Below are 24,407 nucleotides of genomic sequence, written 5' to 3'. Positions count from 1 at the left end.
AAAACAACAACAGCAGCAGCAGAAATGAAAAAAGCTGTAATTTTATAAGAGAAAAAAGTTGTAATTTAATGACAAAAAAGGTGCAATTTTACGAGAATAAATTTGTAATATTATGAGGAAAAATATTTCAGTAGCATAGAGTTGAAATATTAAAGAAAAAAAGTTTTTTTTTAAGTCGTATTAGTATGAGAAACAAGCTCAACAATATAAATGCAATTTTTGGAAAATTAGGTTGTGGAAAAGGTTATCATGTTACGAAAATAAAATCAAAATATTATGGGAATAAAGTCATAATAATGACAAGAACATTTACAAAAATAAAGTCAAAATATCAAGACAAAAACAAGACAAACACGCAATTTTCATAAAAAAAACTTGTAATATTAGGAGGAAAAATAATGTAGCTTCAGTAGCATAGTGTTGAAATATTAAAGAAAGAAAGTCCTAATATTACGAGAAACAAACAAGACAAAATAAAGGGGTCATTTTTGGCAAATTATGTTGGGGAAAAAGTCGCAATATGATGGGACTAAAGTAATAATAATCATTACAAAAAGAAAATTTACAAAGTTTATTTAAGAAAGTAGACATAATCAGAAAATTAAAAAAACAGCAAAAATGTGAAAAAAAAGAGCTTGATACTTTTTAACCCATATGACAAAGCTGAGATGCAGTTTTTTCTCGAAATATATATAGCTCCTTCGTGGCAAAGTTGCATCCTTCCATTTTTCACTGTGTGGCCCTCGCTGGAGGGCAAACGTTTGGACACCCCCGGTCTAGTCATCGTCTACAATGCACAGTTCCATTTTGCAAAGCATGGTGGCAGCAGAGTGCAGCCCTGCAAGGAGGAGGAGGAGGAAGAGAAGGAGGCTGCACTCCGTCACATGTTGAATATATTACATTTTTTGGGGGGGGGGGCAAGTCCTCGGCTTGGCCGGACTCGCTTTGCTTGCAGTCAGCGTGCAGCCGAGCAGCAGCAGCAGCAGCAACGTTGACTTAACAACAACGCAGTGGATGCGCATCTTCTGGAAAAACACCTCTTGAGGAACTTCTCCCAAGTTTGCAGTCCCATTGACAAGCCTGAGGAGAAAGTTCACAGCCTCGCAGGCGGGAGATTGTGCAAAAGTGTGAAGCTCCAGAAGAGAGAGTGAGTGAGTCCTCCTGCTGAGGATACATGAAGATGGATGCAACTTTCACTTTGCTCGTCACTGGGAAGCACTGAGAGGACTTTTGTTTGCGGACTTGAGAGAAACACATGAATGTAAGTCACTTTCTCATCCATGTCGGTGCACTGTTGAGAGGTGTTCCCAATGTTAGGGTGACCTTAATTACCTCCATGTGGTGGAGGTTCCTCCAGAGGAGACACTCACTAAACCTCATACGAGCAAAACTGTTCTCTTTGTGCCTGCACGGGCAGATATTGTCATTTTTACACCCACTGCCTTTGTAACATAACACAAAAACACGCACACCAGGTGATCACACGCGTGTCTGCACAGTCAAAGTGTGTCATCACACTCCCATGATGCTTCACTGTCCTTACTGTAAATAAATCAGCAATCTCAGCTGGGCTCCATCATCACACATGGTGTTTGCAAGTGATGTAACTTGTGTTAACTTTTTCTTAACCAGGGTGCAAAAAAACACTTATTTTTACACAGGACGCTTGTTAGCACTTTTCACACAACCTGGAAAGCCTTTATTTGCCTGTTTTTCACTTCATGGAAGCTTTTAAGCTGTCAGATGTTCGTATCAGAGCCTCAACCGAGGCTGCACACCGCCTGTGTGTGAGGGAGTTCCGCTCTTTAACACCAGATTCTTAACTTTTGCAGCCCCGTTGTGTTGAAAACAATTGTTGCTCTCCAATAAGTCTTCTTTTTTTTGCCCCAAAATTGAGAAACAATTCACACAAACACACCACTGTGGAGTGGGCCAGCGTGCCATGTTTGGGACTTCATGGATTATTTTTAGTCTTTGAAATCATTTGTTAAAAAAAAAAATTCAGCCGTGGTACCGGGACCTCCCGCAAAGAATGGCAGAAACGCCATTGGACATTTCTTAAAAGCACAACAAAACTAACTTCGTTTTTTTAAGGGTCTCTCAGTGTTCAGTGGAAGATTCTTGTACAAGTCCCTGTACAAGTCCCTGAACTTCTTGTGGAAAAATAGTTTCCCAATTCCTTTTCTGTGATTCCAAATTTTGCCAGAATCTTCCAGCCCAACCATGTTGCAACAATAGAATCATATAAAGTAGTTTGAGGCGATGCCAGGGCATCATTGCTGCATTCGTACCCTTCTGTCCCAATGTCATCTTTTGATTTACTCCAAACCAGCCTGTAAATGACACTTGTGGCGCCCCCTATGGGTTGTGGTCAAAATCTTTTGGAAGACATGCTAGCATACATGTAATACAGATAGCGTGATCTTTGTTAGGAAAATGTTCAATGACTTACGGACAATTAGTTGTCAAGTCAAAGACGTTTTGCTTGATGGCGGCCATATTTTTCAACCAATCCTGCTCAACTTTTACACACATGTTCTTGTCAGTCCCCTGAAGGTGTGTGCCAAATTTCACAGACATTCGGCTAATCATTCTAAAGTTACCGTGGATGTTCTGTCTTGCGCATGGAGCTGTGTGAGAGAATTCAAGAAAATCTGACTGTAATAACAGCGCCACCATGTGGTGTCATGAAAAATAACAGCACAGTAGTTACTTTTACACTTGTACTAGCCAACATAGTTGACATAAGAATAAAAAATACAACGTCTTAAAGATAATAAGACATTGTGTAGACTCACGTTAGCATCGACAGTAGGGATGAGGGATGAGTATCCGTTACGGGTAATGCATTTTTGCCTGGTACAGCTTGATAAAGACGAGTACAGCTCGTCATTATTCGTAATTGTGATGAAGGAAAATGCTCACTGGATAACTACTTATGTATTCACTCTTCACGCTTCACGATTGGCCAGTCACACACAGAGACCGCCCCTACCTAGCCTTGCCTCGCACTCTTTCACAGACACAATACAGACAATGACTCTCTGCTTGCTTGGCTCCACTCCAGCTCACGTTCTTTATTTCGCCCTGTTTCGGTTTGTATGATATTTTAAGTTAGTTGGTAGACTTGTTTCGCTACGTATGCACAGTGTTGAAATCGGCTCGTGTCGCGTTGGTCACTGCCTCCACTCCGGACGGGTTTTATTTAGGTTTTCCTCAGCTCAGCTCGTATCTAAAGTTACTCGGTAAACTTGCTTCGTTACGTACGCGGTGCATTTGACAAGAGAGACCCGCAAACTGCTGGTGTTTTTTTTTTTTTTTCGTCTGCCTGCTTCTAACTTGGCTGGTGATGTAAAGTCAGTTGGAAAACTTTGCACGTAGTACTGAACACGGTGCTTTTGAGAAATAATAATATAATAACTTCCCACTTCCGGTTTATACCCCGCTCACTCCGAGTACAGATACGGATACAGATAATTTAGAAAAGTGAACAGATACAGATACAGATAGTGGTGTACTCGCTCTTCCCTAATTGCCAGCATTCCTTGTGGCTATTGTCTCAGTGTAACGTTCTGGACACCTAGTGGCCAGTGTAGTAGAATACCACTGCAATGGCACAGTGAACATTCACACAGGAGCTGCTGTCAGCCACAACTCAGGCCAGTCACTGGCTCTCTCTACACTGCGAACCATGCCAACACTCAGCAACTCTACAGTAGCTAGCTGATGTCACACACACGTCACTTCCCAGGCCCCACCTTGTAAAGGCGTCACACAACGTCAGGGATATTACACTACATATAACATCTTCTGAATGTCTTATATTTGTATTTTTGTTCATTTAGCCATTTTTATGATTGAAAATGCTTAATTTGGGCCAAGAATACATACAATTTACCTGCATGTTTTGACTAATAATAGTCCATATTCAACCACGAAATAGTGATCATTTATTAATTAATTTTTGAAAAACCGTGATAGAGTGAGGGCGCCATGTTCAAACCGGAATCAGTGGTATTGCACATCACCACTGTACAGTACTTTCCTTGACCATAAAAAATATGTAAAATTTACTTAAATGTGCATATTTTGACTAACAATAGGTCGTATTTAACCATGAAAAAAATACACAAAATGTGCTGAGTTATGCATGTGTTTTGACTAACAAAAGGCCGCATTCAACTATAAAAAAAATGTAAAATGTGCTTAAATATGCATATGTTTTGCTGAATAATAGGCTGTATACGACCATGGAAAATCACGCAAAATTTGCTAAAATATGCATGAGTTTTGACGAAAAAAGACCATATTCAACTCTTAAAAAAAAAAAGGAAAATTTGCTTAAAGATGCTTATTTTTTGACGATTGCCAACCATTCAACCATTAAAAAACTTAAAATTTACTTAAATATGCATGTTTTTTTACTAATAGACTATATCCAACCATGAAAATAAATATGCAAAATTTGCGTAAATATGCATGTTTTTTGACTAATAATAGACCATATTCAACCATTAAAAAGTGTAAAATTTGCATAAATATGCATGTTTTTTGACTAATAATAGACCATATTCAACCATTTAAAAGTGTAAAATTTGCGTAAATATGTATGTTTTTTGACTAATAATAGATCATATTCAACCATTAAAAAGTGTAAAATTTGCTTAAATATGCATGTTTTTTTACTAATAGGCTGTATCCAACCATGAAAATAAATATGCAAAATTTGCGTAAATATGCATGTTTTTTGACTAATAATAGACCATATTCAACCATTAAAAAGTGTAAAATTTGCCTAAATATGCATGTTTAAAAAAAATAATAATAGGCCTTATCCAACCATGAAAAAAATACACAAAATTTACTTAAATATGCATATGTTTTGACTAATAATAGGCGGTATCCAACCACAAAACAGCGACTATTTCTTAAACATGTTCGTGAAAAGCCGCAAAATTTGAAGTGGCGTGGGATTACTGTAATAATAGCAAATAAAAGTAACGTATCAACACCGCGTGTGTGACTGATTGTCTCTCAGCATTTGATTGACGTCTCCGGAGAGCCTACTTGAACCCCCCCCCAAAAAAAGCCACTTTTGTGTTTCTGCTCCAAGTGAAAAACAACTCATCTGATCAAAAGCAAAAGAAAATACATCCGTGCATGTTCTTCCAAAGGTCTCACAAATTTGCCGTCATTATCTTGTCGCCTTGGGGGACTTTAGGAGGAACAATGCGAGTTAGAGGAAAGATTCTGGGCAAAGTGTAGAAGAATAACGATCCAAGGATTATGTCAGGAAGCCTCAGTGCTGTGCAAAGCGCTCCATCAGGATGAGCCAAAGCATCTTCTTTGGACGCCACCCACTTTTAAATCACAGTCAAATTGTCGCCCTGCAACGTGGTCCTTGGAAAAAGAATGAGATGCACACAGAGGTCACGCTCTGTGTGCATCTCACTCTCAGACATGAGGTTTGTTTTATTCCAAATATCACATATCTGTTCTGTAAACAACTCCATTGTTCGCTCATCATCTTCGTCCTTCATGCATTAGTCATGAGCTAAACATCTCATGAAGATAGCGCCAATTAAAGCAGAAACACGGCGTTGGAACACGGATGCCACGCTGGGCCAGACGGCAGCTGCTACGTTAGACGGAATTAACCCCACATTAGCCGTTGTTCTCTTCGCGCCTGGTGTCCGGTTTCTAATAAGAGCGCACGCTGTGGTGGGACAGAAAGAAACACAACGAGATTTGTGCATACATTAAGTACAAACGCACACCTGCTGCGGTAAAATGATGATAGTGGAGCCCAGGGAGGGGTTCTCAACTGGTGGCATCTGCTTTTTCCCCACAGCGTACCAACAAAATTAAAATTACTTAAAAAAATCATTTAAAAACATAAATATAAGTAATTCCATGTATTTTAGCACAAATTATTAAGAAAGTGAGGCGAAAGGACACGGGTATCAACAAAATGGAAACGAACCCCGGTTAGGGCCAATATGAAGTCTTTTAGAGATATTTACATAGTTTTGACCTTAGAGCAACCTTTGACCCCCGGCTGTGACCATGTCCAAACAAGGCGGAAGTTGGATCGTTCACGCTTGCTGAGGGAACGCTGATGATCCTTTTTCGTGGACTCATGGTGTGTTTTATAGGACCAGGATGTGCACGCGTATTGAAGCTTTTCTTGTCCTTTACCCCCCAGCTGACTTAAAAAAAACAAAAAAAACCCTCCAGGTTCAAAGCTTAGCTTAGCTCCACGCTTGTCATCTTCACGTCCATCCGTCCTCCCTGTGGTTTTCATCCTGGCTCCGTTGAGCCTGGGCCAGACTGGCACGGCCTCAAATCCAGTCAGAGTTGACTGGAATGGTGACATGGAGCCCCCCCCACATCCCTCCCTCACTTGGTGGTGATGTGGTTTAGTTGCTGTGATTAAAGTTGTGCAAGCATGTCTGCCCTTGGAAACTTGTTGTTGGTTTGTTGGAAAGAGCTGAAGTATGGCGTACTATTGTTGTTCATGATGCCATATGTTTTACTGTATGTACAGTATAGGTCGGGGGGGGGCACATAGTGAAAAATGAAAGGATGCAACTTTGCCACGTTGACATTTTGGAAAGCAACATGCTAAGAAGTTATACATATTTTAAGAAAAACTGCATCTGTGTTTTGTGATACAGCTTTGCTCTTTTTGTAATATTATATCTTTATTCCCATAAGGTTCCCCAACCTAAATTTTCTAAAATTTCATTTTATTTTTATTTTATCACTTTATTTAGTTTTGTTTGTTTCTCATAATATTGCGACTTTTAAAAAAGGCAATTTTTTTCTTTAATATTTTAGGCCACTAAAATGACCTTGTTTTTATTTTGATGTTACAAGTTTATTTTCATAAAATTGTGACTTTTTTTTCTCTTAATAATTTGACTTAATCTTCATAAAATTACAGCTTTTTTACAATTTCTGCTGGGTTTTTTTTCGACGTATTTCCACTTTCTTTTTTTGGAAATGTTTGTCTCATAATTATGACTTTATTGCCATCATATTTTGACTTTATTCCCATGATTGTCTAACTTTATTCTAACTTTGTTATTTTGTTTGGTTCTCATATAACGATTTAACAAAAAAAATAAAATTTTTCTTTACATTTTTAACTTTATGCTACTAAATTGACATTATTTTTCCTCATAATATTACAAGTTTGTTTTAGTATAATTTTTCAATTGAAAATACAAACTTGATATTTTGACTTTATTCTCATAAAATTACAGCTGTTTTTTTCATTTATGATATTTTTCCCCAACTATTTCAATTTTTTGGTAGATTTTCTTCACATAATTCCTGTGAATATTTAGACTTTATTCTCATAACATTATAAATTTCTCCACAACTAATTTTTCAGAAAATGACAACTTAACTTGTTTTGTTTGTTTTTCATAATATTCTTAAAAATATAAAAACATATTCTTAAAAAAACACATAAAACATATATTTTATCTTCATGCTAATAACATTTTTCCTTATGATATTATTATTCTTGTAAAATTACGACTTTTTCTTGTTATATTGCAACTTTTTTCTCAATATTTATATATATTTATATAATATAAATATGTATTATAATACTTTATATTTATATATATTTATATATTCTTAATATCTTAATATTTATATATTCTTTATTCTTGTAAAATTACTACGGCTGGGCTTTTTTTTGTTTTAAATGTAAATATATATACAGTCAAATCTGTCTATAGCGGCCACTGAAGGGAAACGGCAAAAGAGGCCGCTATAGACAGGTTGGCGGCCATTTTGAATTTGTGCACGCACATATTAACATGTATTCACAAAAAGACTGGAGCAAAACCAACAGACGTAGGGGAAAACGCTCTGTTGACACATAAACAGGTAGGTAAATCTAGGTAACAGCTCCGGTGAGGAAACTAGTAATATCAATAACAATGAACCAGCGCCGCACATTCGACGGCGCTGGCCTTTTATCCGCCACAAATGTTAATTGACTGCAGCTGCGCGCCCACCAGGCATGAAGCGGCTGCCTCTTCCTCCCCGGAGAAGGCACAGCCCGCAAATAAGAGCGCAGGACAGGGGACGCTCGCTCCTGTCCTGCAGAACGTCACAAATTTCCATCTTTGATTTTTTTTAAAAACACGATTTTAAAAGCAAGACCTAAAAATGTTAGTGAACGAGTGTGAGGATATATGTACAGGATACGTGTGAAGCAGTCATGAATGGGTGTGTGCGTGAACAATTGAGTGCGGAGGAGGTGCGAAGATCGTCGTAAACTAACAATACCATCGCTCCTTTCTTATTGAATGGGCTTCTAATCTCTAATTAGTCGGCAATTAAGTGATATTTTGGGTGTTTTATTCAGGTGTTTTGGCTATTTTAGAATCTATTCACGGCATTGCAAAGTGGGAAGATTACCGTTTTGGCCGTCATTGAATCTTTTCAGGGCGGCATTGCAAAGTAAGAAGATGGCTTTTTTATGTCGAACTGGGACTCAGTAATTAAAGTCTACACACGACGGCTTCATTGCTTAAAAAACGAAACTTCTTTGTGCATGAAGCTTCTGCTTGAGTCGGCATTTTGGCCGCTATATGCGGTCAGATATTGACCAAGGGATACAAAATGGGTGGCCCCTGGCCGCGTTAAACAGGTGACCGCTACACACAGGGTCTATAACACGTACATTTTCTGTGGGGGATTTTTCAGTGGCCGATATAGGCAGGTGGCCGTTCTATACAGGTGGCCGTTAAGATAGGTTTGACTGCATATTTTTTTGCTAAAACTATAAACTACATCTGGAGGTTGCCTACAGCCGCAGCTTAATGGCAATATTTTTTTACCTAATGCTTTTTAGATTAGCCCCTGCGGTTATTTGCTTTTGTAGACCACGCCCCCGGTGACTATAGGAGTTCAAGTGGTTAATTGAATAGAAGCATGGATTGTTGGGGGGCATCGGATAATTTGCACAATTGGCCATGAGGCAAAACTCAGTGTCTGTGTGTGAATGGGTAAAAGGGAGCTTTTTGGTTTCTGTAATAAGAAATGTGCGACATTGTCATGTTTTTAAAGCTTATTTAACAGCAGAACATGAAGTTATTGATTTACGAGTGTTGCTGTCTTTTTGTGCAGCGGTAGAGGTGCGTGCATGCGCCTTTATAACACTGGGCCGCATGTAAGTGTGCGCTGATTTTAAAGATAATGCACACGTCATTGTACACCCAATATCTCACGATATTGCACCGTCCAGGGGAGTTGGATTACCCAGCCAATAACAGTTAAGGTTGCGTGTTTATTGTTGCCGCTTACGTTGTTACTGTATTGTACTTTGCACACGGCTTGGCACTAATGTAGACATTATGTAATGTGGTAACAGCACTGATGTGTTTCCTCTGCGAGCGTTGGCAAAAGGAAAGACGTGCTTGTCTTGTTCCTCCTGCAGGAAGACAGATTGCGCTTTGCAGGCGAAGAAGGTGAAAGAGTGAAATGTATTTTCTTATGTTTGCTGACGTGCGGAAATGATGGAGAAGGCGACACAGTCAGCGCAATGAAATCCACCGTGTTAAAGCAGATGTTTCACTCCGCATGGAAATCCTTGAAACCTTGGATGGGCTCGGTTAGCTCGGTTCTGAGGATTTAGAAAGCAGCGAGATGAAGATGCAAAGTAAACATGAGCGTGAACGCCACAAAGGGATTGACTTACTCACTTACTCACAGTCAATGCTGCTCAAACTGGAGTGCAAAAGGTTTTTTTTTTTTAAAGGGTGGACTGACCTGTAAACATTTGTGCAAACGGTAATGGCGCCTGTGTGAGTCCATGGCTGGGTAACACATTTAGCACACAAATTCCTCCCAAGCTTCATACACAAACCTTAGATCCGACTTTAAAGCTGCTTTTGTGCAATTACCCGAGCATGTCTGCTAGATCCATTAGGCTGCTTGGCGCTTCAGAGGTCCTACCCAAAGCAAAGGGTGCTTTATTTCACTTGTGGCATTCTGACAAAGACTCTGGCCTTGGAAACGTAGCCTTTGTGCTTTACAGAAAGGTTTATCAAAAAAAATAAAAAATATGCCCAGGGTTGCCGAATATAAATCAATACCGGAGACTTGAAAGTTCGAGTGCTGTCAAAGGTTTCAAGCGCCGGCTGTGCTGATGCTTTAGCCAAGAACAGCACTCGCAAAGTTGCTACATGCTTAAAGTGGCGGGCATTAGCAACACAGCAAGTAAAGCACATTTTACATATTAGTTACATAAAAATGGCTACATGAAGTAAAATACAAATATAAGGCATTCAGAAGATGAATTCAAAAACATTACGATGATATGTGATATTCTACACTGGTCACTAGGTTTCAGTAATGTTACTATAATGCTGGATGAGACACACAAGCACCAGACTTGATGGCTGGAGCAAAAGGCTTTTATTGCAGGTTTGATTGATCTTGCAAGAGCCGCAATAATCCCTAACATGGGCTACTATTGCGGCCGTAACCCACGCCAAGATAAAACTCAACTCAGAACACCCGACCTCACTTTCTGCCCTAGCACCGCAACGCATTTACAGCAAAACAAACGAGCAGGAGTCTTTTATGTCTTACCTTCTCTTATTATGTCAACTACAAAGGTGTCAAACTCAAGGCCCAGGGACTGGATTCGGCCCGCCATCTCATTTTATGTGGCCTACGAAAGCCTGGAAATAATGCACATCAAAAAGACACTTATTTTATTTTATTATTTCAATATTATTTTTTAAATAATATTTTAAAATAAATTTTATAGATTTTTTTGTACTTTTAAATATAGTTATATTTTTTATTATTGAATTCAGCATTTTTAATGTTATTGTAAAAAATATTTTTGTATATTTGTACTTTAATGCAGTAGTACCTCGCATAACATAAACCTCCTTTTACATAAATTCCACTGAACATAAAGAATTTTATGTAAAGTTTTTGCTTCGTATTACAGAAGAAATTCCATATAACATAAAGCGTCAAGGCAGTGCAAGTCTTTTTCTTTTTTTTTTTCAATCAACTTTATTAATGCCTCAAGTCGGTGCAAGTTCAAACTAACACTTGGTGACGCCTTCTGACGCATCACGCTCTCATTGGCTGATTTTCGGACAGACAGGCTTGTCCCTTCAACCTCCTTCCTCTTCGTAGTCGCCCTGAAACTAACTTAAACAATTAAGTTAAGTTACAAATTAAAATTTGGCACACAGCATTATCGTGTAGTGCGTGTGCGTTTGTCTGTGAGACCAGCTGACTCTTAGAATCTTTGAGTCGCGTTTCGACTCAGGCTAGTCCTCCTCCTCCTTCCTGCCTCCACTTGCGCTCCTGATCAAGACATCTCATGAACGGTAGGATTGTTTTTGTTTTTCAGTTTTATTCATTTACAGGAATCTTATTTATTACCTTATTTTATATTGGAATGTTACTCTACTATGTTTATGCTAACGTTTTCTTATATTTGCCCACCATATTTGGTGGACTTTGAATATTTTGAAGTGCCAAAGGGGTGAGTTTGGGAAGATCTTGGAACGGATTAGGCTATTTACATGTATTTTACGCTTCGTATAACATAAAAACCCTATAACATAAAGGTTCTCGGAACGGATTATTTACGTTGTAGGGGCGTCTACTGTATACTTATTCTATTAAGTATTCTATTTTTTTTTCCAAAATCTACTTATTGTCAATTTTGACAGAAAAGTTCTTATTTTTTGTTGTCAAATCCAATTTAAGAGTATTATTTTTAATTATTTATTAATGAACACTTAATAACAATTATTTTAATAATAACACAATTATTATTATTAAACTATACAATCGATGTATACTCTTGTACTTCTTTCAATGTAAGTGTGTTGGTAAAACATTACAAAGTGAAAATGCCAAAATGAGGCAAATATACATTAACCTTAACTCTGATGTGGCCCACCCTGAAGGAGAGTTTGACACCCCTGGCCTACTATATTGGGTCATAACAGTGTAAAAGTTATTATAAGCGTGTTATTTCATGTCTAGAGGGCTCTAATAATGTTAAAAAATGTGTTTAGAAGGTCATAAACAGGTTTTCTATGCTCTAACTATGAAAATATACCATTTATAAATAAGGAATCCTACTTTGTGGAAATTCACTTATCATTGTCTGGTCTGGAACCAATTAACCTCCATAAACGAAGGATTACCGTAAACATCAAATATGCAATAACATTTATTTTTCTGTATCATCTGCAGCAGACCGCAAAAGGTCCTCAAACATTGAATCTGTTCACCTCCATTGACATTTCTAAATGATATTTATTGATAGACCACCAGTGCTGTCACCTCTGGAGCCTAATATTCTGTTTTAGGGTCAAACTGATCTTTTATTATCTGTGTAGGCATTTGAAAAAAACAGTTGGCTAGTTTTAACATTAATAACAGTCATGGAAGTGTAAAGATAAGTGAACCACTGTTGGATGTCCCTCGTGCATCTCAGCTTTCCAGTCTTAGAAGTTAAAGTTCAAACAAGTAACTTTGATTTAAAAAAAAGTTGTTTGTTTGTTTTGTTCATCTCAGCACCTTTTCTTGAGGGTGCTCCTTTAGTGAATAAAGGTCACACGAAAGCCAAAGAAAAAGCAGATCAGACGAGAGAATCTTTTGTGGTGTCACGTTTGTGTGACTTTAGAGGCACCAAACATTTTGTTTTTGGACTCCCTGCCTGCATTGTGTCAAAACAATTACATGTTTTATTTGCTGACATTAAAGTTAGCATCTTTTGTTCTGAAGGCTCTGAAGTTGGCGCTGAAAGGCCCTCCGGATTTCTGGCCAGCTTCCAGCAGACGTTAATTGCAATGGTGCAAAGCCAGAAGAAGTTAGCTCGCTAGACTTCACGGAGCCCTTCCACTCGCCTGTCATCCGTCACCGCCGAGGATGCGACGTGCTGCATGGCCACACCGTGCTGTCGTAGTGGGGGGGGACACAAGGGGATATGTCGCGTGTGTCAGTCACACCACTAGGTGGAGCCGTGAGGAGCTGGAGCCGCCGAGCAGTCAAATTTAAACCACAAAAGTGAGGATACAGTATTTGTTGAACTAGGAACATGGGTGCCCCTGGCCAAATTAGGGCCCTAAGCAAAAATGGATTTAGAGCCCACCCCCCCATAAAAAAAAAAATCACATGCCCACCCCCGTGGGCAGCTGTGGTCACCGCATTGTTAGGACCTCACTACCCAATTAAAAGCTATTTTTAGATTGTTTGACTTGAAACAGAAGTTAGTTAGATACTGTTCATGTTTTGGAGTGAAATAATCCCTTGTTTATTGTGGTTAAAGGGATAGTTTGGATTTCTTGACATGAAGTTGTATGACATCCCCATCAGCATTGTAGTTCATTAACAGCGACTTACCCCCCACTTGGTCTCCTAAGTCCCGTTCTGTTCAGATTTCTGTGATGAAGAACATAGTTCCGTTTCGTTGCTGGGGACAGTTAAGTAAAGAGTGTGGCTTTACAAAACAATTTGCGTTCAAAAGATGAATATATTAGCATCTCAAAAAAATCCGACCTCACAAAACGCTCGGCGTTTATTTGTCTCCCGCTGTATTCCTGTGCATTGTCGCCTATACATTCTTGTCCGCACCATTTGCCTTTAAAGGCAGCAGCTGTACCATTACACCAACATGGACTGACAGGTGTATGGGTGAATTCTGACGTTTTAATTCTGTTATTCTGCTGAGTGGTGTCATTGCAGCCCCTACCGGCTACCTACCGCCCCCTTGCGCAAACACCCCCACACCATGGATCATGGGGTCCTATGCACAGCATGGGTTCTGTTCATGGTCATGCTCTTCGTTGCTCCACTTTGCTCATTTTCTTCATTTTTGCATCTTTAGCAGCTATGTGGGTCTTTTGCCAAGCATGCCTACTAAGTCAATATTAATGACATTTCTATAAATACTTCAACACAAGGATATGTTCACTTAAAACTACTGATATTTGCATATACCTGTAGGGACAGTGTGTTTAGCGCGCACACATACGTTCCATGCAATATCTGTCCTAACAGACTAAAAGGGAGTCTATTGCTATGGTGAACAGCAAAAATGCGCCTTTTTTTAAAATTAGATGGAGTGGCAGCCGCCAAAGAGATGTGAGTTTGTGAGTTGCGGCATGTGGTTTTGATGTTACGAAGGCAGGCTGAGCGCGATGCAGGGGGAACAAGGTGTTGACTTATTAGGTGAAGTAAGAAGTGTAGGAAAATCTTATGTGTGGGCCTGTGGTCGGGACTTGTGCCGGTTCAACATATGGGAAAGTCCTTTTGTACTGTTTATTATTTTTCTCAAAGTACCTCACTCTGTATTTCAACACAGAAATAATACTTATCAATTTTGTTTCTGCTGCTGTCAGGTTGTTGATGATGCTCAGCTTGTCCTCGTGTGTGTCTGCAGGTTTAAGGCAAGGAGACACAATGAAGACAGCTGCCAAGGGTTTGAGGAAGTCTGCAATGGATCCTTCGCGCCGCGACAACTGGTGGTTGAGGAGGGTGGTGCTAATGTTCTACGTGCTCCTGGAGCTTCTAGCGGTGGTCCAAGGAACCCTGGATCTGCAGCTAGATGAGGAGCAGCCCGCGGGAACCATCATTGGCGACATAAGCGCAGGGCTTCCCCCTGGTGTCACAGCATCTCTCTACTTCATCTCTGACCACGAGGGAACCAGCGTGAGCACTGACTTGGACATTGACGAGAGCACGGGAATAATTAAGACTGCCAAGGTTCTGGACAGAGAACTGAGGGATAGATACAACTTCATTGCAGTTACCATGACAGGTGTGACGGTGGAAGTGAACATCAAGGTGAATGACATCAACGACCACGGTCCAACGTTTCCAAAAAGACGCACTGCTTTCAGAATTCCTGAGCAGACAGCCATTGGTACCAGGTTTCCTCTAGATCCAGCTGTTGATGCAGATAGGGGTCACTTCACCACACAAGGCTACCTCATCAAGGATGGAAACATTGGTCAGGCGTTCACCTTGGAGACCAGAAGGGGAAGCAATGAAATTCTTTATCTGGATTTGGTGGTCAATGCCATTCTGGACAGAGAGAAAAGATCCACCTATACGCTATCCCTGGAGGCCTTTGATGGTGGTTCTCCTCAAAGAACTGATCAAATGATCTTAGATATTACAGTCCAGGATATTAACGACAACGCTCCTGTGTTCAACCAGAGCCGCTATCATGCCATCATATCAGAGAACCTGCAACCAGGAAATAACATCCTGCAGGTGTTTGCCACGGACGCAGACGAAGGAGGCAATGGCATGGTGATGTATGAGATCAACCGAAGACAAAGCGACCCCGACCGTTATTTTGTCATAGAACCCCACACTGGCGTCATCACCCTAAATAAACCGTTAGATTTTGAGATGCGGAGAGTCCATGAGCTGGTGGTCCAAGCCCAAGATAACGCAACACACCCGGAGGTGACCAACGCCTTTGTCACCATCCACGTCAGGGACTATAATGACAACCAACCCACCATGACCATCATCTTTCTCAGCGAGGATGGATCTCCTCAGATATCAGAGGGCGCGCAGCCAGGGCAGTACGTAGCTCGGATCTCCGTCACAGACCCAGACTACGGCGAGTACGCCAACGTCAATGTGTCCCTAGAAGGTGGAGATGGCAAATTTGGTCTGACAACCAAAGACAATATCATCTATCTGGTCTGTGTGGACCAGATTCTTGATCGGGAGGAGAGAGACGTATATGAGCTGAGGGTGATGGCGACAGACTCAGGTACGCCTCCTCTCCGGGCCGAATCCTCCTTCACCATCCAGGTGACAGACGTCAATGACAACCCTCCGCTGTTCGATCAGCAGGTGTACCGTCAGGTCATCCCGGAAGTGGTGTTTCCGGGGAGTTTTGTGCTCCAGGTGACAGCAAGGGACAAAGATCAGGGCCCCAATGGGGATATTAGCTACAGCATCCTTCGGGATAAAGGTGCTTTCGCCGACTGGTTCAGCATAGACACGGTCACGGGGATTATCACCACTCTCTCCCAGCTGGATTACGAAAAGAACCCCAACCCCAGCATAACTATATTGGCCACAGACGGAGGGAAACCACCACTGTCGTCCACCTCGGTGGTCCACATCATACTGCAGGATATTAACGACAACGAACCTGTTTTTGACGCCAACTTCTACAATGTCTCTATCAACGAGGACACCGCTCCGGGCACGTGCATCCTGGAGGTAAGACATTTCGTTAAAGATTGGAACCCTTTCTTGAGCCACGTTAGACCATCGCAAGACGGGTTAGTAAGATTATATTGCAACAATAGGGATGGGTCCATGGCCATTATTGGATCTAAATGGAATGCTTATGAGGGTGATACCACGCAAATGGCCATGGTTGGCAGGCAGAGGCCCCACTGCATTGTATCCCAACGATTGTCATTTGACACTACTAAAGAGCCAACCATTCCTGTCTGGACATGCCGCCTCCTTTACAGGATAAATAGATTGGATCTTGCACCAAGTTGCACAAGACTAGAGCTGTCCTATCCAGTCTGACAAGTGTTTGTCCCGCCTAGTCTTTGAGCATGAACTGCTCGGATGAGAGGCGAAACAACTTCTAAGAAAACCTGAACAGTCCAGTTGCGATTGATTCAAAGCCCTGAGAATACAACGACCTGGATGAATGAGAATATTCACAGACATCATTGGTAGGATAAAATGAACCTGTCTCACGACGGTCTAACCCCAACTCACGTTCCCTATTAGTGGGTGAACAATACAAACTTGGATTGCTCAAGGGATTGTTTGTAAGAACAATAATGACATCTAAATATGACTGCTTTTGTAACAATTACAGTGGAACCTTGGTTTTCTGTTATTGTTTGGGCACTTGATTCCGCGTAGTGATACACAAAAGGGCAGTCGAACTAGTTTGTTACATGGAGTATTGTATGAAAACCGAGGCAAAATTTTAGCAGATATTTTAAACCAGAATGTATGAAAACTGGGGCGCACAAAACAGAGGTTTGTCTGCACGTTTTTTTTATGCCAAAGTGATAAGCAACATGGAACCTCATCTGGAGTACCAGATGCAGTGTAAAGTTCTTGATGAATCCACAAAAACCTCAAAAGGGTTCTTTCTAAATTCTGGGCTTGACCTAAAGTAAGGAGCGTCACTTCACTCTCAAAAGGCACCCTAATTAGGCTGGTTGAGCGTGAGAAAAAATGTCCCAAGACGACACAATGCACTGAAGTTCAGGCACATTATAGATTGGTCGGGACTTGAGATTCGTTTTGTTCAAACACACAGTTTTCTCCAGTGTGCATGTTTTATTTTTTTCTTCCCTACAAACTGGGATCTTGCACGGATCAAAGACTTGGATAGCGAGCGCAGTCCAGACGGAGGGCTGAGCAGACGGGCTCTTGGCTGAGGGTTTGGCCTTGGGAGAGGGAGGGCTGCAGGGAGAGACGAGGGCCTCACCGCGACTCCTGGCTCCAATGCAGAAATAGAAGCTACGAGGGCTTCTTGTGTGAGGTCCCCCTAATTATAAATCATAGGAACCGCAAAGATGAGGGAGATGGGAACAAACTGACATTGATTATAGAAATTGGAGAGCGAAGCAAGGAATAGTTAAAAATGTGTGTTTTGGAGGAAACCCAGCGTGGGATGGAGCTCATGCTGATGAAAATATCTATAAAGCCACATGTAGTTATCTTTCCTCTGCATTTCCTTCAAAGTATCACAGCCTTCTTTTCAGCCGTGCTCTCCAAGTATGTGTCCAAGTATGAGGAGGGCTTCTCTGGACTCTGCCGTCCTGCCAGGACGCTGCTTGGCGGCCCGTGTGAGAACAGCCTGCTTTGACTCAGGGGTCCTGTTGGAAAGCCAAACTTCTTAGCGAGACATTAAAATGGCCTCTTTTGTCATCGCCGAATATTGAGAAACATTAATGCGGCTTTTGTGATGGACCGTTTGAAGAGGTTTGTTGTTTTGCTGGCCTCCACGGGTCCCCAGCGTGGCGGCTAACGATTATTCTCTGGCTGTGTCGTTTTGCCGCTTCCATCAGTTAACAACAAATTGATCATGTTGTTGTTTTGGCAGGAAAGATGACTAAAAATAAGGGATGAAGCCTGTTAATCGGTCCTGTAATTCAATCTGAAGCAAGGAAAATAGGTCAACGTCAAGAAGGGAAATCAAATATGACGTGAAAAACGAGATTTCAAAACCGCGAGATGCATCCACCAGCCATTACTAATTTTAATCTCTGTTATGAGTTCCTGCGCTGTGTCCAATGCAACTCTTTTTGGGATAGGCTGATGCCAAAAAAAGAAAAAAAAATCAGATAAGAGCAATGTGGATGCGGTGCTGGCTGCCACTTTGCACATCAAGTGGACTTGCAAGCATTGTGGCGACGAGTCTTTTCTTCAACACCAGCCATCTTTTCAACAATAAAAAAGAGACAAACTCCAATAAAAACCCAAACGCAGATGCCATCACGTGATGTAATTGTGCGTGAAAGCTCTCGACATTCTCGGTGAAGAATATAAGAACTTGAGAGCAAGTAACGAGCCTTTGCAATGATTGCCGTGACTTCTCTTCCAAAGTAATGAAGAATCGGTTGGTGCGTTGCTTGCATGGGGGAGTCATTGACACCTCACTCAACTGCAGCTCTGTCCCAGAGGAAAAGCGTGAGGGGGTCTCCAGGCGGTTGAAGGGGAAATGAGCCCTGACAACCTCTGGCATGAGTGACAGAGGTGACACAAGCAAGCAGGGAGGGCGGGGCCTCCCTGTCTCGACCTAAATTCTTATCTGATTTCACCTCGTTTCTCCTTAACTTGGGGTGATTTCTGCCCATATCTTATTCACTCACCCCCCTCCGTCCCCTCATGTGCATGGTAGAATGGGCCGTTTGTCACGGCGGCAGCGCCCCCCCTGTCCCGTAGGCAACACGAGACGTCCGCTGATTGCTGCGAGGCCTGTGCAAACGTCTTGAAGTTGTAATCCATCTGCGAGGCGAGCGCTTCCTGTGTGAACGAGCGCTTGGCGACGTCTGGCAACACATCGGGGATGTTAGTTAAACTGTTGCTGCTTGCATCATTAACCGACCACGGCATACTACTTTTTTTTTTTTTTTATAAAAGTTTGACTCTGAAAGTCCACGGGGGGGCGGTGGAGGACGAATGACTCATTAATGAATGTGCAGGGAATAATTGACATATGTCTTTGAGGCAAGAATCCACTCAACATTTCTTTTATGTCGTAGTGCTGTTAGATGTACATTTGTCAATGGTGACCTTTAATAGTGTGAATGCTGGTGTAACGGTACATGCACTTAATTGGATTTTAGTCGTGGCTAGCGATGGGGTCAAGGAGAAGCCAGAGCTTGAAGACTCTCTTCCCCCATAACATTATTTAGATAAACGACAAATATATTATGAATATCCTGTACAACTCGATCAATGTGCCAACACTAACACTAACTGGAAGCTCTCTGCAGTTTTTAACTCATTGAAGCCGTTTACACAAAACATAAGCAGTTTTATGTTTTGCATTTTGTTTCCCGACTGTACCCAAAATGAACCGGGACCTTAACACCGAGGTATGTATCAATTAAATAAGCAAACACACAAATAAAACCAAGGTACATAATAAGCTAACAATTGAAAGAAAATAAAAATATAATATGTGATATTAAATCAATTATTTAATTAATTCATACATGAAAAAAATAAAACCAAGGTATGTATTAAATACATGAATTAATTACTTACTAAACATAAATTAAAACAAATATATTTTTGGGATAGTTTGTAATTTCTTTAATGTACCCAACCATCACTTTGGCGTACCGTTACACCGCTACCAAGCATGGATGCGGCCTGTTTAGGGCCAGAATTATTATGATCAACTGCACTGTGTGCTCCATTGCGTGCAGATGTAGCAGCAACACAACATAAATGGAATGGATGGGGATTTGAGATATTTAACTGAATTCCAGATTGCATCCAGTAAAATTCAAATCAAATCCACAAACTGTTCATGCCTGTCAATAGCACTTACAGCAGATTTAACAATAATAATTTTTATAGCGCCTTTCAAGATACTGAATAATGAATCCCATTATTCATTCACGTCACAGTCACATACTGGTGATACATCTGGACATACATCTGTTGTCCTTGGGTAGGCTGAAGGAAACATGGCTGAAAGCAACCAACCTTCTGGTTTCTGGATGACTGCTGTACCTTCTGAGCCACTGCCGACCGAGGCAAATCAAAGCAAAACAAAAAAGGAGCTGGTAGACGGATGAAAAAGTGATGTCAGTGCGACGATAATTTGGTGGAAGATCAATCACAGCTTTGGTGGCCGCAACGCTTCCTCCTCCTTCCTGTGCTGTTCGGAAGCCCATGAATTCACTGATGGACGTCTCAGTGCAATAAAATGTGCTCAGCAGCCTCTAGCGAGACAACTTTGACCCAAACACCCCACACTCCATCCAGATGTGCATCAGGCCCGACACTCGCCTCAGTGCCCCAACAAGGAAGTATTACATTTGCGAACACATTAAGTAGCACATCCAGTTTCCTGCAATTTTACCATTCCCTGCATCGAGAGCGGCCCCCGCAGCGGCGCTGGCTAGTTAACCGAAGGGGGAAAAGAAACAAATGCAGTGTCAGCTCGCCTCCAGCGAGACGGATCTCGCAGGAATGTCATCCAAGCTGGCAGCAAAACAGACAAACTCTCCACAGAAAACGTCTGTTGGGAATTGATTACACGCTTTCTGTACCAAAATACCAATTCTTGACTTGACTGGAGGTTTAACTTATCGCCAAAACGCACCCAAAAAAATCCTTTGCACACTTTGGAAGACCTTTTCCGCTGGAAAAGGCAGCCAAGCCAATCGGTGGGAGGAAACGTGTTAAGAATGTGACTGAGCATCCAGATTTTCCTTTCAGGCACTAAATTATTGCATTTTGCATATTTAGCACGGTGGTTTGGTAGAACTTTGGAAGAAGTGAAAATGAGCACACAGTAAGGTCGTCCGCTGGGGGCAACTGAAACTTCTTGACTTTCAGCTTTTCTCTGTTAGAGGTCACCGCAGCGAGTCAATCACATGAATGCCTTAATATTTACGCCGGGTGCCCTTCCCGATCGAGCAGCAACTGAAACATTGATGAGAAATGTTCTGTGGAGGAACAAGAACAAGGTTCGATTTCTTATGCAAATCCCACGTGCATCTGTGAGGCAGAGAGGGTTTTTAAATCATGGATGCATTCCAGAGAGAATGTACATGAAGATGTACTGAAGCAATGCTGGCTTTTCTCAGCTCTCCCTGGAAAGTAGAGCAAGCAAGATTAAACGGCTGGATGAATCATTACGCAGTAGTCGCTTGCTACTTGTTGCAGTAGCCAACCACATATTTGCTTAAAAATAATTAGGGTTGCCAAAAATAACACGTTAACAGCGGTAACTCATTTATTTGATGAATTACATGCGCGTCATGGCAAGCCACACCTCTCTGTAATGACGGTTGACGGAGACAAGTGTAGCATCCCCGCAGATGTACTCGCTCTGACACTCTCTTAAAAAAAAATTAGGAAGCTTCTGGGATGAGACTCAGCACTTCCAAATCCGAGTCCATGGCTCTCAGTAGGAAAAGGGTGGCTTTCACCCTGCGGGTAGGGAGCAAGGTCGGACCACCGTAATGAAGAGGGAGCTGAGCCGGAAGGCAACGCTCTCAATTTACCGGTTAATCTACAGTATGTTCCCAGCCTCACCTATGGTCACCTATGGTCATGAGCTTTGGGGCGTGACTGAAAGAACAGGATCGTGGATGCAAGCAGGCGAAAGGCTTCTTGGTACCAAACTGAATCTGATTACGAATTCACGTACCGTTACACCCCTTGAAGTCAATTGTTAATTTTACTAATCAATGACCGGTCAAGGGTTTGTTCAGGCAGTCATGGAGCCACGCTGGCAGTCGAGCGGCGTTTTAACGATGTCAAGTTGTTTCCTGCCCACATCTGGCGAGGAAGGAAGATGGGCTTAAAGAGATCTCATTAATGCAGCCTGACCGCCAGAGCGTCTGCTGCAGGTGAGGCAGAACTCTCAGCGGAACTCCTGAGTGTCTGCGAGGGAAAGCAAACATGGGAGCTGCTCCAGAGGGAGAGTCAACCTCTGGCAGCTGCGGCCGAGCGCCGAGTCAACAGCTGGATTCAGCTGTCTCTCCCTCACGCTCGGGTGGGATCTCCATCACTTTCCTTCTTGTTTGTCTCTTCGCTCCTTCTTCCCCAGACTTCTTATCTTTGCCGGCTTCCTTTCCCACACGGTCGTGTCTGGGTCGCAATGCCGTCACACCTCCTCGCTTCCTCCGTGGCTTCCCTCTGGAGTGGTGACACAAGGACCAGAGCAGGTGAACGCATCACATCTACTGGCCTGCGAGTGCTGGAGCTCCCCCCCTTGGGGGATGTGAGCGCATACTGCCTGGTGGGTCCCGATCAGATCGGCCCAGGCTTATCCAATTTGATAATGCGACAAAGAAAGGGATGTAATTTTGGACTGCAGGTGTGTTCTCCTCCATAGACCCGTGAAGAGCACTTTTGCTTGACCTTTGTGAATAGAGTCCATTATTCACTTTGCGTTCCTCGTCCGTCAGGACAGCTGAATGAGGCGGAGAGGCTCGCTGGGACAAGGGCTGCCAGGCCTTCTGTTCTCACAGCCTCTCCATGCTTTGGCAGTGGCCGGACAAGCTGGGCATCAGGAAGCATCATCTGCTGGTAGTAGCCATTCGGTTCCTGAGCAAATGCGGGTTAAATCATCCATACAAGCCCCAGCTGTCCGTCAGGGGCCACCAGACTGGAGAGCAGACGCTGAGTGACAGCTTGCCAGGTACAAAGAATCAGTAACCGGGGAAACTTGATCCCACCCCTGAAAACGCTGCAAGGCATTGCAGTACTTTGTGTTTTGCATTAATTACAAAAGAGCTCCTTCCAAGAAAAGCATGCACTACATACACCGAGGCCCAAAATATCTCAACCGCCGCAATTATCTCCGTATCCAGATCGCGACTGTTTACAAAGAATGCAACGCTCGCGTTTGCCAGCGACCTCAGGCCTTCGTTTTTTTTTCCCGGCATCCTCGCTGCTGCGTCGCTGGCTGCCAGTGGAATTGTTAGCGAGGCGGCGGAAAGAGCGTTCAGTCGCAGGCCGTGTGGCCACACGATGCTATTTCTACTGCTAATTTGATCCATTTGGGCTGATTAAAGCTGGGAAGGTGGCCCAGCGCCAAAGGATGAGACATCATATTAGGAAATGATCGAGTTTGATCTGATTTAATGGAAAGCAGCTGTTTTCTGTTCTGGAGACCTCCACCAAGGCCGAACATTACTTTTTTAGGCCAACACCTTCATGGATATCATACAGTATAGCTTATACTATGAGTTGTGCTCCAAATGCTTTGTTAGACATGCTACATGATACATGATACATGTAATACATATGTCCTCAAAGTTTGATCATCATTAGACAAATGATCAAGGTTTGGTTTGGTTTTGGTTTGGTTTAATTTCATTTGAACATGCATGAAGGTTACAATGAAATACATCTCATGAATCATTTCACAGTTACCACAGGGCATTTTGCTTGATGGCGGCCGTGTTTTTCAACCAATCTTGCTCAAACTTCACACACATGTGCCTGTCAGTCCCCTAAAGGTGTGTGCCAAATTTTGTGATGTTCGGGCTAAACACACTAAAGTTACAGCGGGTGTTTTGTAGAGCACACTGAGCTGTGTGAGGAAGTCAATCTGACTTATTATGGGGTCAAACTTGAATAACAGCACCAACATATGCTCTATTTGTTAGAAAAATGGTAATATGGGGTGCCTGTTTGGACTCTTCTTTACCCTTTTGTGTGCGGTGCTTCTGGGGTCGAAGAGTTAGCTTATACAACATGTGAAAACATGATTTCACATTATTATTAATGATGAATGTTGTAGGGCTGTCAAATGATTAATTAAATTGATCAGTTTAATTAACTATGTGCGAAATATGCCCATTTTTACTGTATTTTATGAACAAAAAGATACATAATCGAAAAGATAAATTTGTATGTACTAACGGCTCCAAATGTACTAAAAATTGAACTCAAGCAAAGAGATAGCATACATGTCTGCAAATCGATTTGCCTAACGCTAGACTCTTTAATGGTAGCACAACATTTGAATCACACCTTGCTATTATGAGCCATGAAGAGTTGCGTTCAAAGACACCAAGTAATTTAAGTTGAATTCGCGTTTTGAGCGCAGATGTATTTTTCTGGGATTTCCGAGCATACTTTAATGCATCAAATTGCAGCAAGAGTTACGTGAGTGAGAGATAAGAATA

The 24,407-nt window shown here is 41.9% G+C and overlaps 1 protein-coding gene across 1 annotated transcript in view; it reads left to right on the top strand.

Annotated features, from left to right (window-relative positions):
• Nucleotides 1–971: 971 nt before the first annotated feature.
• Nucleotides 972–24,407, top strand: part of LOC129190985 (protocadherin-16-like) — a 111,269-nt gene continuing 87,833 nt past the window's right edge. Inside the window, exons 1-2 of the mRNA XM_054793876.1 lie at nucleotides 972–1,261; nucleotides 14,453–16,260. Of these exons, the coding sequence (XP_054649851.1) occupies nucleotides 14,473–16,260 (1,788 nt within the window). The 5' untranslated portion in view covers nucleotides 972–1,261; nucleotides 14,453–14,472. The remainder of the gene's footprint in view (nucleotides 1,262–14,452; nucleotides 16,261–24,407) is intronic.

This window comes from Dunckerocampus dactyliophorus, chromosome 12, assembly GCF_027744805.1.
Source record: "Dunckerocampus dactyliophorus isolate RoL2022-P2 chromosome 12, RoL_Ddac_1.1, whole genome shotgun sequence".
In the NCBI taxonomy this organism is placed as follows: Eukaryota; Metazoa; Chordata; class Actinopteri; order Syngnathiformes; family Syngnathidae; genus Dunckerocampus; species Dunckerocampus dactyliophorus.
Note: the sequence above shows the minus strand (reverse complement) of the source record. Positions and strands in the feature narration are given on the sequence as shown.